This window comes from Rhineura floridana, chromosome 1 (assembly GCF_030035675.1).
Source record: "Rhineura floridana isolate rRhiFlo1 chromosome 1, rRhiFlo1.hap2, whole genome shotgun sequence".
In the NCBI taxonomy this organism is placed as follows: Eukaryota; Metazoa; Chordata; class Lepidosauria; order Squamata; family Rhineuridae; genus Rhineura; species Rhineura floridana.
In genome coordinates, this window is record NC_084480.1 from 18,831,406 (window position 1) to 18,843,845 (window position 12,440).

Genomic DNA, 12,440 nt, shown 5'->3' on the forward strand with positions numbered 1-12,440 from the left:
TGCACAGTGTTAACCCATTCCTATGTCTTTCTGGAAAACCATACATAGATGTCTCAGCAGCCTACAGTTCCCACCTTTTCCATAAAGACATGAATACATACATTTCATTGCATTTTACATTTACAATTCGTTCTGCAGTTTTATTTAACACAATCTAGGTACTGTGTTTCACCATCATCCATATACCTGCTTGTTTCTTGGCTTGTTACTGTGCCAATTTGAAACCTTTCAGGAGGTTTTCCCAGATTTACTCTTTCAGAGCGTCTTAATGTTACATGAGGCTCTGTTTCCTCTGTGCCTCTCTCATCCGCTCCAGCAAGAGGTTGTTCCTCTTCCTCCTGTTTTATCTCATGTTCTGTGTTTACATCATGTTCACTTGCATTGTCTAATTCAACATATTCAATGTTATTCCAATCATGTTCATTGACTTTTATGCTTCTGCTAAGCACCACCCTGCTCTGATTTGGAATCCAGACACGATAATATGCATTTTGGAATCCCAGCACATTCCCTTTCTGTGCTCTGTGTGCTAGCTTCCCATGCCGTTTTCCCTTGGGAACGTGCACCCAGCACTTTGCTCCAAATCTTACAATGTGCTGCAGTTTCGGTTTCTTCCCATTGAGCCATTCATATGGTGTCATTTGAATTGCCCTGTGATACAGCCTGTTTTGGATGTAATTAGCATACAACATGCACTCTCCCCAAAATGCATTCGGTAACTCAAGAGTCTCTCAACATGGCTCTAGTTGCATCCTGAAGTGTTCTATTTTTTCTCTCCGCTATCCCATTCTGAAACGGAGAAAACGGTGCAGTGAAATGTTGTTCTATCCCTTTCTTTGACAAATACTGCTCTAATGATTTACCAGTGAACTCTCCCCCCTGGTCAGAGCGTATTCTTTGGATTGTTACACCATGTTGCACTTCAACTTTCTTCACAAACTGTTTCAGTTTCCCCTCTGCTTCATCTTTTGCATGTAACAGATATACGGTGCAAAACCTGGTGTAGTCGTCTACAATCACCAGAAAATACTTGGCACCACCTTGTGACCTTTGAAATGGTCCTGCAAGATCAACATGAATCATTTGATATGGTGCGTTTGTGCTACTCTCTGCCTCCTTACATATGGGAGCAACCGTGGCTTTGGTTTGATTACATACATCACATTCCACATACTGAGTACACTCTTTTAGTGTCACATCCACACTGTTACTGGGTGTTTTCATGATAGTTCCAAAACTAGCGTGTCCTAGTTTCCTATGCCATTGATGTATGCATCTGTCATGAGGCTTCTTGTTTGCACTCACAGTAGCACATCCTGTGGGTTTGAATTGCATGTAAAACAGTGAATTCCTAAGATATCCCTTCATACAGAGTTTGTCCCCTCTCTGTATCTCACATGTTCCTTGTCTAAACGTGACAACATATCCCATTGCGTTCAGTTTCTTAACAGACAAGACATTACATTCTAAGCTTGGTACATACAATACATCAGTCATAATGGTGTTCAATACACTTAACTTTACAGTACCCCTCCCCAATACCTGTCTGTGCGTAGTTCGGAACAAAGTTATGTCCTTCACCATACTGTGGGTAGCGCCTGAGTCAACAACCCATACAGTACTGCCTCTGTCTTTGCTGCTTCTAGTTCTGCAGTTGTCAGCACTCACCAGCTGCACACACGACGGCTTCCTGCCTCGTCCTTTTCGCTTTGCTTCACAGTCTCTTTGTAGATGAGTAGTAGAACCACAAAAGTAACAGGCTTTTAGTCCAAATGATCTTGCTTCTGTGTCTTTGAAGTTTGGCTTTCTGCATTCTCTTTTCTCAGTTCTTTCCCTTCCTTCGGCCGTTTCCTTCCGTCTCTCCCACTCTTGGAGCAGCTTGCCCGAAACATATTCAACTGTCAGACCATCATCTGGCATAGCTTCCAACGAGCTCACTATCGGATCCCACGACGGATTTAATGAAGAGAGTATGATGTACACTTGCTGCAACTGTGTGTGCACCACATGCCTTTCTTGCAGCTCTGCAAACAGCTTCTTTATTTCCAATAGATGGGCAGACATCGTCCTGTCCTCTGTTAGCTTCATCTGATATAGTCTACGTGCTAAGTGAATTTTGCTGCTTGCTGTTTGTCTCACATGCACTTCGTTTAATGCAGTCCATAGAAGCCTAGCCATCGGCTTATCTTGAATAAAAAGCAATTGAGAATCATCAACAGCCAAGATGATTAACGCCTTCGCTTTCTCGTCCATTCGAATCCACGGAGCCGGTTGCGGATCCGCCGGTGGGTCGGTCACAATTACCTGCCATAAATCTTCCTTGATAAGAAACGCTTGCATCCTTAGACACCAACTGGAATAGTTTCGTTCAGTGAGCCTTTCCAAAGGCATCCCGGCTGAAAGTGAAACTGCCATGCTTCTGAACACTGCGAAACACTATTCCTTCTCCGATTTCCACGAATAAGCACTCTACCTCGGTTCTCTGCTGCTGGGTAGCTTGAGCAGCTTGGCTGGGTTGCTTGGCCCTCTAGGCTGGGCAGTCTGGGCCTCTAGGCTGGGCCCATAACCCCTGTTGCAGCGGTGTATTGTCAGTGTGTGCCAGCCCGTGCACCCACCTAGAGCCCAGTAGGAATAGATCCAGCCGAAAGATATCCACAGACACAGTTACTAGTTAAGAGTCTTTTACTGACAGGATTTTCTAATAGAGTTACAAACACAATTACTTTCCTAGCTCTCCTAACACCGAACACCCCCACACCTTGCAGTTTCTCTTTCAAGGCTTTTATAGATGTTTCGTTCTTGCACAGCTGCAGCCTCTGCTGTGTGCTGACCTTGGGCACTCTCTGCACAGTGTTAACCCATTCCTATGTCTTTCTGGAAAACCATACATAGACGTCTCAGCAGCCTACAGTCTGTTGTGGGAGAAGGCATTAAGAAGGATCTCATTCTTAACCCATAGCAAAAAAAGGGGGGAGGGGTGTGGGTATGACCAACATGACAGGACCCTGCGCTTCTGAATTTGCCACTTCACTGCTGCTCTCCAGTGCTGTAAAAACGAATGGTATGGAATTAGTTTTCTTGATTGAGAGAGAATCTATGTGTCTGTCTTGAGCCAAGTTAACTGAAATATTTGCAAAATGGCGGTCATGTCGATCTCTGTCTGTTTCTCTGGTTTGTTTTTGTTTTGGTCAGGTTACACAAGGATGGAAGAAAGCCACATACGATACGATTAACCATTCGGCGATTTTCCCTGACCAATAAGTGGTTTAATCGGGAGAGCCGTCAGTGCCCTATTCCATCTCATGTGGTCCAGAGGATTGGAACAGGTAATTCATTCCTCATGGAGCCTTTTGTACTGCTTCTTTTACACAAAGACAGCCAGTGGTGTGGTGGTAAATTTTGAAGGTTGTAGAATGATCTCCTCTCTTGCGCTGTCATTGTCTGCTTTTTGATGATTGGTTAAGACCCATTCCTTTGATCTTTGGTCGAGTGGGCGTCTTCCCTCCTAGCTGGGTTGCTGTTTTGTGCTGCTGTTTTTGTGTGTGTTAGTTTTGAGGGCTTTTTTATTATATTTTAATTTTGTACTTGTTTTAGTTGTGAGATTTTTGTAACTTGCCCTGGGACCATTTGGTGAAGGCCTGTTTATAAGTACAAATAATAAGTCTTGTATCCAACTAAATTAGACTCAAAAGTAGACTAGCTTAAATCAATGGACACAAGTTAGCCGTGCCCATTAATTTAAATGGGTCGACTTCAGGTGTGGGAAACCTCCGGTGTGAGGGCCAAACTTCATTTCCCCTCCCATAGCTATGTTTCCCAGAGGTCCTGGGATGAAGAGGGATTGATTGATTATTAAACCACTCTGGGAATTATAGCTCCATGAAGGGAATAGGTGTTTCCTAACAACTCTCAGCACCCTTAACAGACTACAGTTCCCAGGATTCTTTGCAGGAAGCCATGATTGTATAAAATGGTGTGACACTGCTTTAAATATATAGTGCAGATGGGGTGTGAGTTGTAAATGGAACCCCAGCCAGTAATCTGGCTGCTACATTTTGGACCAGTTGAAATTTCTGAATCATCTTCAAGGGCAGCTCCACATACAGTGCGTTGCCATAGTCCAATCTGGACTGTGCAATACAGTGACCAGGTCATCTCTGTCCAAGAAGCAAACCAGCTGGAGCTGAAAATAGGTATGCATAGCCACCAAGGCTATTGAGCATCCAGTGTCTTTCCTCTTTTTCTTTTACCTACTCTTTGCTCAAAGATATAATTAATTCTTTCATCTCTGCATCTCTGGGCTAAGTCCAGCCTCACCCAACACTGCATTTCCTGACATTTAGCCTCCTCTGTGCTTGAGCAATAACCTGCTTGACTGATTCCTTCACCACTTGTGGCTATGCTTACTTGTCCTCCTTGCTAAAGCCCAGATTCAGTTATGTCTTATCCCAGATCCCAATTGTTATGCCCAATTGGTGTGAGGAGGAAGGTAACTGATTATAGCAGTGGATATTATAATCCCCTACAACCACAGAGTAAGCACCAGAATCTGTGTAACTTCAGTGTGCTCTCTCTCTCCCCTCTCTCTCTCTCTCTCTCTCTCTCTCTTTCTCTCTCTCTCTCTCTCTCTCTCCCCCCCTTTGAATGTTCATGTCAAGGTGACTCCACCGTCAAGATCCATCTGGTTGCTATCCTCATGAAACTATTTCATAAGATGATAAATGTGCAAGTTCCATTTCATCTGACACTCCTGAACGTCTGCTTCTCCAATCTTAAGGCCCCTTCTACCTCTTCCAAGCACTGTATTGGGTTTTATTTGAATCGCTCATCGCCCTCTTTTAAGTGCAGCAAACTTGTTCCGGTAAGTTCAGAAGTATATTTTTGTAAAGAGATGTTGCTTACCGCGTCCCAAAGGCTTGGTGTGCTTTACAGATGCCAAAAGCAGAATGGAATAATATTTGCTTAAATTCATTGGGGGGAAAAACACAACTTCTTTAAAAAAAAAATGAAAGTTGAGATTTTGTGGGAATTGAATTCTTCAAATTACTTTGTACATGTAGTGCAGCTTTTAGGAACAATGTGGTGAAGAGAGCAAACCCAGTACTTAGTCACCATGTCCCTATTCAGGTTTGCAGAGCTTGGAAAAGTTACTTTTTTTGAACTACAACTCCCATCAGCCCCAGCCAGCATGGCCACTGGATTGGCCTGATGGGAGTTGTAGTTCAAAAAAGTAACTTTTCCAAGCTCTGTAGGTTTGTATATTGTCTCTTTCCTTTCCGCAATTACTTGGTTTTTATATCATAACTTTTTATAGGGGCAGCAATATAATGTAACTTATTTATTTATTTTTATTTATTACATTGTATACTGCCCCATAGCTGAAGCTCTCTGGGCAGTTTACAACAATTAAAAACATTAAAAACAAATATACAAATTTAAAAACACATTTTTAAAAAACAATTTAAAAACACATGCTAAAATGCCTGGGAGAAGAAGAAAGTCTTGAGCTGGTGCTGAAAAGATAAGTGTTGGCGCTAGGTGCACCTCGTCAAGAACATCATTCCATAATTTGGGGGCCACCACTGAGAAGGCCCTCTCCCTTTTGCCATCCTCTGAGCTTCCCTCGGAGTAGGCACCTGGAGGAGGGCCTTTGATGTTGAGCGTAGTATACGGGTGGGTTCGTGTTGGGAGAGGCGTTCCATCAGGTATTGTATTAATAGCAGAATAAATTATGCAGCATGAATTATGCTGCATGAATTATAACATTAATTATGTCAGGAAAGAGGAAGCTTCTGATGGGTCTTGGGCAGAAGGTCTTTCACAACAATTGCTACCTGATCCTTTGAACTGGAGATGGCAGGGACTGAACCTGGGACCTTCTGTGTGCAAGGCATGTTATCCATCACTGAGCTATGTTTTGTTCTGTTTTATTTATTTATTTAATTTCTATCTTGCCCTTCCTCCCAGAAGGAGCCCAGGGCAGCAAACAAAAGCACTAAAAGCGCATTAAAACATCTTAAAAACAAAATACTTTCAAACATATTAAAACAAAACATCTTTAAAAACATATTAAAAACACCTTTGAAAAATACAGCTTTAAAAACATCTTAAAAAGCAATTCCAATACAGACGCAGACTGGGATAGGTCTCAACTTAAAAGGCTTGTTGAAAGAGGAAGGTCTTCAGTAGGTGCCGAACAGACAACAGAGATGGCGCCTGTCTAATTTTTAAGGGGAGGGAATTCCAAAGGGTAGGTGCCACAACACCAAAGGTCTATGTTGTGTGGAACAGACCTCCTGATAAGATGGAATCTGCAGGAGGCCCTCACCTGCAGTGATCAACTGGGTATCTAAGGAGTGAGATGATTTTTCAGGTGTCCTGGTCCCAAGCTGCATAGGGCTTTATTGCCATAATCGCCGGGTGCTATAAGCGTCTCAGGCTACAATTCCTAAAGATACAAGCTGGAGAGAAAGCCCCATTAAACTCAGCAGGTTTTTACCTCTCAGTAAACACGCCCTGCTGGATCAGGCCAGTGATCCATCTATTCTAGCATCCTGTTCTCGCAGTGGCCAATCCAATGCCTATGGGGAGACTGCAAGCAGGATCTTAGCGCAAGAGCACTCTCCCCTCCTGTGGTTTCCAGCAACTGGGTATTCAGAAGCATATTGCCTCTGACAGTGGAGGGGAGAACATAGCCATCATGGCTAGTAGCCATTGATAGCCTTATCTTCCATGCAGTTATCCAATCCTCTTTTAAAGCCATCCCAGTTGGTGGCCATCACTGCCTCCTGTGGGGGTGAATTCCATAGTTAAACCGTGCTGTGTGAAGAAGCCTTTTGCCTGTTCTGAGTCTTCCAGCTAAGGTTGGGATCCGATTTGTTGTTTCCAGTTCGATTGCATTCCATCAAACAGAAAGGCGGTTCCATCCCGTGCTCTTTGGTTTTCCACTATCTTCTCCTTTTACTGTTTCAGGTTTTTTCCTCCTGAAAAAAGAACGATGCTGCTATCTTTTCCCCCTAACAATATTTTCCTTTCCAAAAGAAAAGGAAAGCAGCTTCCTCTCTGCCCAGTGACCGTCCACCCAACCCCCCAACGCCTCTTTCTCCTCCTCACCCTGAATCGTGCTGGATCCTCCCCCACCCCCTTCCCAGCCATGGAAGAAGGCAAGAGAAGCTGAGAGATCACCTGGCCAATTTCACTTTAGCAAAATGCATCATTTTATACAGTTCCACCATGTCGCCTCCTGCTCGCCTTCTCTGTAAACCAAAAGGCTCCAAATGCTGCAACTTTTCCTCATAGAGGAGTCGCTACAGCCCTTTGATCATTCCGGTTGCCCTTTTCTGAACCAGTTGTGGTGTAATTTTGCTTGGACATAAGAACCATGTTGGAATAGACCAAAGATCTCTGTTTTTCCAGCATCCAGTTTCCCACAGTGGCTAACCAGATGCTTCCAGGAAACCCACAAGGAGTCCAGCCGTTTGCCTCCCCAGCTTGTATTCAGAGGTATACTGCCTCTCAACCTGGAGGTTCCATCATGGCTAATACCCATTGATAGGATGATCTTTAAGAATGTGTGTAATCACCTGTTAAAGCCATGATAACTAATGGCCATCGCCACAGTTGCTTCCTATTAGTTGATCAAAGCGAAGCATTTCATTTATTTAATTAATTAGATTTATATCCCACCTTTCCTCCCAGTAGGAGCCCATTAAAAGGCTATCTGTTAAAATATGTAGCAGATGCTTTTTTAACCCATTAGTAATAAAAATGCTACTAGTAGAAGAGGCTTTAGGATGAGTCTCACCCAGCGCACCAGCTCAGCCAATTGGTATTGGAGGTGCCACTACCACAAGTACAATCAGCAGTAGCCAACCTAGTGCCCACCAGATGTTGATAGACTACAAGTCCATCATCCCCTGACCACTGGCCATGCTGGCTGGGGGTGATGGAGTGCAACAACACATGGAGGGCATAGAGTTGGCTACCACTGATGTAGATGGTCTCTATTGCAATTCCAGTGTCGATCTCGACAGGATTTTTTTGTAAATAAGTAACGCATATGTATGTGTACCGGGCCAAGTTCAAGGTTCTAGTTTTGGTATACAAAGCCCTATATAGCTTGGGACCAGGATACCTGAAAGACCGTCTTACCCCTTATATACCCAGCCGATCACTGTGCTGTGCAGGTGAGGGCCTCCTGCAGATTCCATCTTATCAGGAGGTCCGTTCTGCACAATATAGGAAACGGACCTTTAGTGTGGCAGCACCTACCCTGTGGAATTCCCTTCCCTTAAATATTAGGCAGGCGCCATCTCTGCTATCTTTTTGGCACCTTTTGAAGACTTTCCTCTTTCAACAAGCCTTTTAAGTTGAGACCTATCCAAGTCTGGGTCTGTGTTAGAATTGCTTTTAATATACACATTTTTAACAATATGTTTTGTAACCCTTTTTTAAAGATGTTTTTAAAGCTTTTAAAAAAATGTTTTTAAAGTTGTTTTGTTTTAATATATTTTAAGGTCTGTTTTTATGATGCTTTGATGTGTTTTTTGCGCTTTTGTTTGCCGCCCTGGGTTCCTGCTGGGAGGAAGGGTGGGATATAAATAAATAAATTGATTGATTGATTAATTGTGTAGGGCAAGCAGGCTAGTAAAAATATTTATGGATTTGAGCTTCTGTGGACTTATTCTACAGTATAAGTAGCACAAGTTAGAGTCAACTGATGTATGCCTGTGTTAGATATTTTAATCCACCTTTGCCAACCTGATGTCTCTGCACATGTTTTGGACTACAACTCCTGTCAGCCCTAGCTAGCACTGGCTGGGGCTGATGGGAGTTGTACTCCAGAATATCTGCAGAGAGCACCAGGTTGGCTAAGGCTGTGTACAAAAGATTGTATTATCTGTGTTGCAGAAAATGGAAGGTATGAGTGCAGAACAAATAACTCCAGAAGATCAGGTGGACTGTTGTGAAGCTTTCTCAGGGGTGAGAGACACACAAGCTACAAAAGCATCACTGGAGAGTCCTGGCCCCTCAAAAGATACCTGCGTTCTTGAGTTCCCCCTTCATTTACTTCCTGCAGGCGTTGACTATGATGTGTTTAATCAGCTTCCGAGGGAAATTAAGGAGGAAATTATTTCTAGCCAAAAGGCAGTAAGAGATTCTGCAGTAACTCTTCTGAATCAGGCGTTACCTGTCTCAAGGGAAGAATTGTTGGACAAGGTGCATGACAAGATGAGCCCTGTTTCTTTGAGTTCTGGAAGCATCCCTCAGAACATTAGCTCTTTGGCATGTTGGGACATGGCATCCACCAATGAGGGGCTACCGCTGGCAATGTACACTTGTCCCCCCAAGTGCCTTGGTTCTCAGCACAGCCTTCTTCAGGCTGCTGAGAATGCAGCAGTCACTGACTCTACAAGATCTGCAGGTGTTAAAAGCTTGCCCCCAGTTCCATCTTGGCCTTCTTTTCTGCAGTCCTGTAGTCCGGAGGGGCAGAAGCACCTGGAAGAAGAAGCCCATGATGGAGGTTGGAAAGGGAGTTCAAAACTTGTCCTTCCTCCAAATGTTGACCCCAAAACATTTTCTGAGTTACCTACTGAGATGCAGAAGGAGCTGTTGGCGGAGTGGAAGAGTCAGGACCCTGTATCCAAAATGCACGCCGGCAAAACTCAAGACAAGCTCAAAAGGAAAAAGAAAGGGTGCAGTTCTCCTCCCTGCTCAAACAGTTTGTTGAGATACTTTAAACCAAAATGATTATTGTATACACTGAGGTATTCGTTGAGGCTATTTATGCAGAAACTGAGGGGCTGATACAGTTGAACTCTAGGATGGCAGTGGCACTATTTTAGGCAGCAATTGAGGAGGACGGTTCTCTTTTCAATTCCTCCTCATATTAAAAACAAGCAGTACCACAGAGACGACTAGCTCTAGCCTTACTTTCTCCCTGATGTGCTACTTTTCCACAGGGTAGGGTTTTGTATCTTTAATGGGAACATTCCAGAAATGCAACTATCACCTGCCTGTTGTATAATCCCAGAGCTGTGTAACTTTGCTGATTTAAGATGGCAAGCTCTAGTCTAAAATTCATTAATTCTTGCGAATGTAGATTTCTTAAAACTGAGGTGCAAGAAAGGGATGGTGGAGTCAAACACACACAAACGCACATCAGCAAGCAGTGCGCTTCTCCTTTAGTTGTGGGCATGGTGGCAGGGGGGTTTCTGGCCTCTGGAAAGAGTGGGAAGAACATGGGGGTGGCATGGAAGAGGGAAAGGGCGTGCCAGTGTCATGGAGGGGTATGGGCACATTGGACCTTGTGGTCCCAGACCCTCTCATAAGGGGGAAAGATCAAGAAAGGCATTTCCCTTCCCAATCTCAAACTGGGAGTAGTGAACGCTTATACAAACATGATTTTTCTCCTGTAAATACAGTAAAGTCTTATTAGCTGTGGAATAAGAATGTAAATAAATAAACCTCTTCTTCCCATTAGAGTGTAGAGTAGGCCCACATTCACACCATACATTTATCCCATGGTTATTCCACTTTAAACAGTCATGGCTTCTCCCAAAGAATCCTGAGAAGTGTAATTTGCGAAGGGTGCTGAGAGTTGTTAGGAGATCCCGTTCCCCTCACAAAGCTACAATTCCCAGAATTCTCTGGGAAGAGGGACTGACTGCTACAACTACTCTGGGATGCTGCTGGGCAGCAGGGTGGACAGTACACCAGCAGCAACTCTAGTTTCCTGTCTCCTTGGCCCGACACCAGGCGCAGGCCCTCACAGCCAGCTCCAAGTCAGAGTGGTTTCCTGGTGACAGAGATGGAAGTTCTGTAGTCCACGGCAACTCCTCCCCCCGTCCTTGCATCCTGTACTGGTATTGCACCAAGTATCTAGGTGGGCTAAACTGGGTCAGATCAACTCCTGCCAGCTCTCGGTAATGCACACCAAATCAGCACCTTCATCCATGATCAAATCATGGATGAGTGTGGTCTTATTGTGTACCGATCTAGCGTTAAACAACAGCACACACTGGCCAGTGGGCACAGCAGATGGGCAACAAGGAACCCGTCCATGAGAGAAGTGGAGTCAGGAACAAGGCATAGATAGCCCTGCCCTCATCTTTTATGGTAGTTTACCAGCTCCCCATGGCTATACTTCTCTCTACCCATGATGGATTGATTCCATAAAGGAAGCCACAGACCTGAACTTACAAGATCTGAACAAGGGCGGTTCATGACAGATGCTCTTGGAGGTCACTGATTCATAAGGTCGCCATAAGTCGTAATTGACTTGGAGGCACATAACAACCCATGATCACTGAAATTGGGGTGGCATCACTAGTGCAGCATTGGACGGTGGGGGGTCCCTGCCATTTTCCTGTGTTTCTACATTCAGCCTGGCATCATAGAGTCCTCACACTTAAGAAGAGGAGGGAAAGTGCTGTGCTCAATCCTCTGGCCAGAACAAGATACTTGCTACTGGCATGTCTGTTTGTGGATCGTTGTGTAGGGTATATTCAGGCAGGCTACTGTTTTCATGGATATTGTTAGTTGCACATCTGAGTAGCTCTGGGCTGCTTCACTCAGTACATTTTTAGTCTATGTGTTTACACCAAAACTATTAGGTATGAGCAGGATAGGTTTATTTTTAGAAAAACAAGCATGCACCATGCAGCCGGTTGGCTAACGTACACAGCTACATTTTACACATGTAAAATTTCTTTTGTCTCCTGTGAGGGTGAAGGAGCCATCTGAGGGGAGATCCAAGACTGTCGGAGCAATCCTAAACACGTTTAATCAAAAGTGAGATTTTATCATTTCAATGGTGCTGACTTCTATGTGTGTAAAGAGTTACAGCCTTATAAAACTTTATTGAATGCTGTAACTTTATGAACATTTTGTGAATAGCGTTTTCCACATCAAGCAAGTTACTGTAGCTCTGGGGATACCAATGGGCACTATGCCCCCCCCATGGTGCCCACCAAGTCCTCCTACCGCTCTTACTTTCATTTTTTGGATTGGATTGGGGGGGGATTGCCTGCTTTCTTATTATTACATTTCTATCCCACCGTTCCTCCAACAAGCTCAAGGCGACACACATGGTTCTCCCCCTCCCAATTTTATCTTCACAACAGCCCTGTGAGGTAGGTTAGGCTGAGAGACAGTGACTGGCCCAAGGTCAGCCAGCAAATGTCATGGCCAAGTGGGGATTTGAGCTGTGGTCTCCCAGGTCCTAGTCTAGCAATCTAAGCATTACAGCATGCTGGGTCTTTTTCGCTTACAATAAGAAAGATGGCAAGTCTAAAAGGGGAATGATGGGGCTTAGGGAATAAATGGGCTGAAGAGAGTGGCAAGTGTTCTGTTTTGGGGTGTATGTAGCTGCTTTGCCTGGGGTGGGGGGGGGTCTGTGCATTGCCCGTTTTTCTTCTGTGAAGTGGGTATTTTGTGGT

The 12,440-nt window shown here is 44.2% G+C and overlaps 1 protein-coding gene across 2 annotated transcripts in view; it reads left to right on the plus strand.

Annotated features, from left to right (window-relative positions):
- The window catches only part of POLI (DNA polymerase iota), a 31,073-nt gene extending 21,159 nt beyond the window's left edge, over nt 1–9,914 (plus strand). For both annotated transcript variants that reach the window (XM_061614699.1, XM_061614708.1), the window contains exons 8-10: nt 3,193–3,326; nt 4,659–4,861; nt 8,911–9,914. In XM_061614699.1, coding sequence (XP_061470683.1) covers nt 3,193–3,326; nt 4,659–4,861; nt 8,911–9,750 — 1,177 coding nt within the window. In that variant the 3' untranslated portion in view covers nt 9,751–9,914. The remainder of the gene's footprint in view (nt 1–3,192; nt 3,327–4,658; nt 4,862–8,910) is intronic.
- Nucleotides 9,915–12,440: the final 2,526 nt, after the last annotated feature.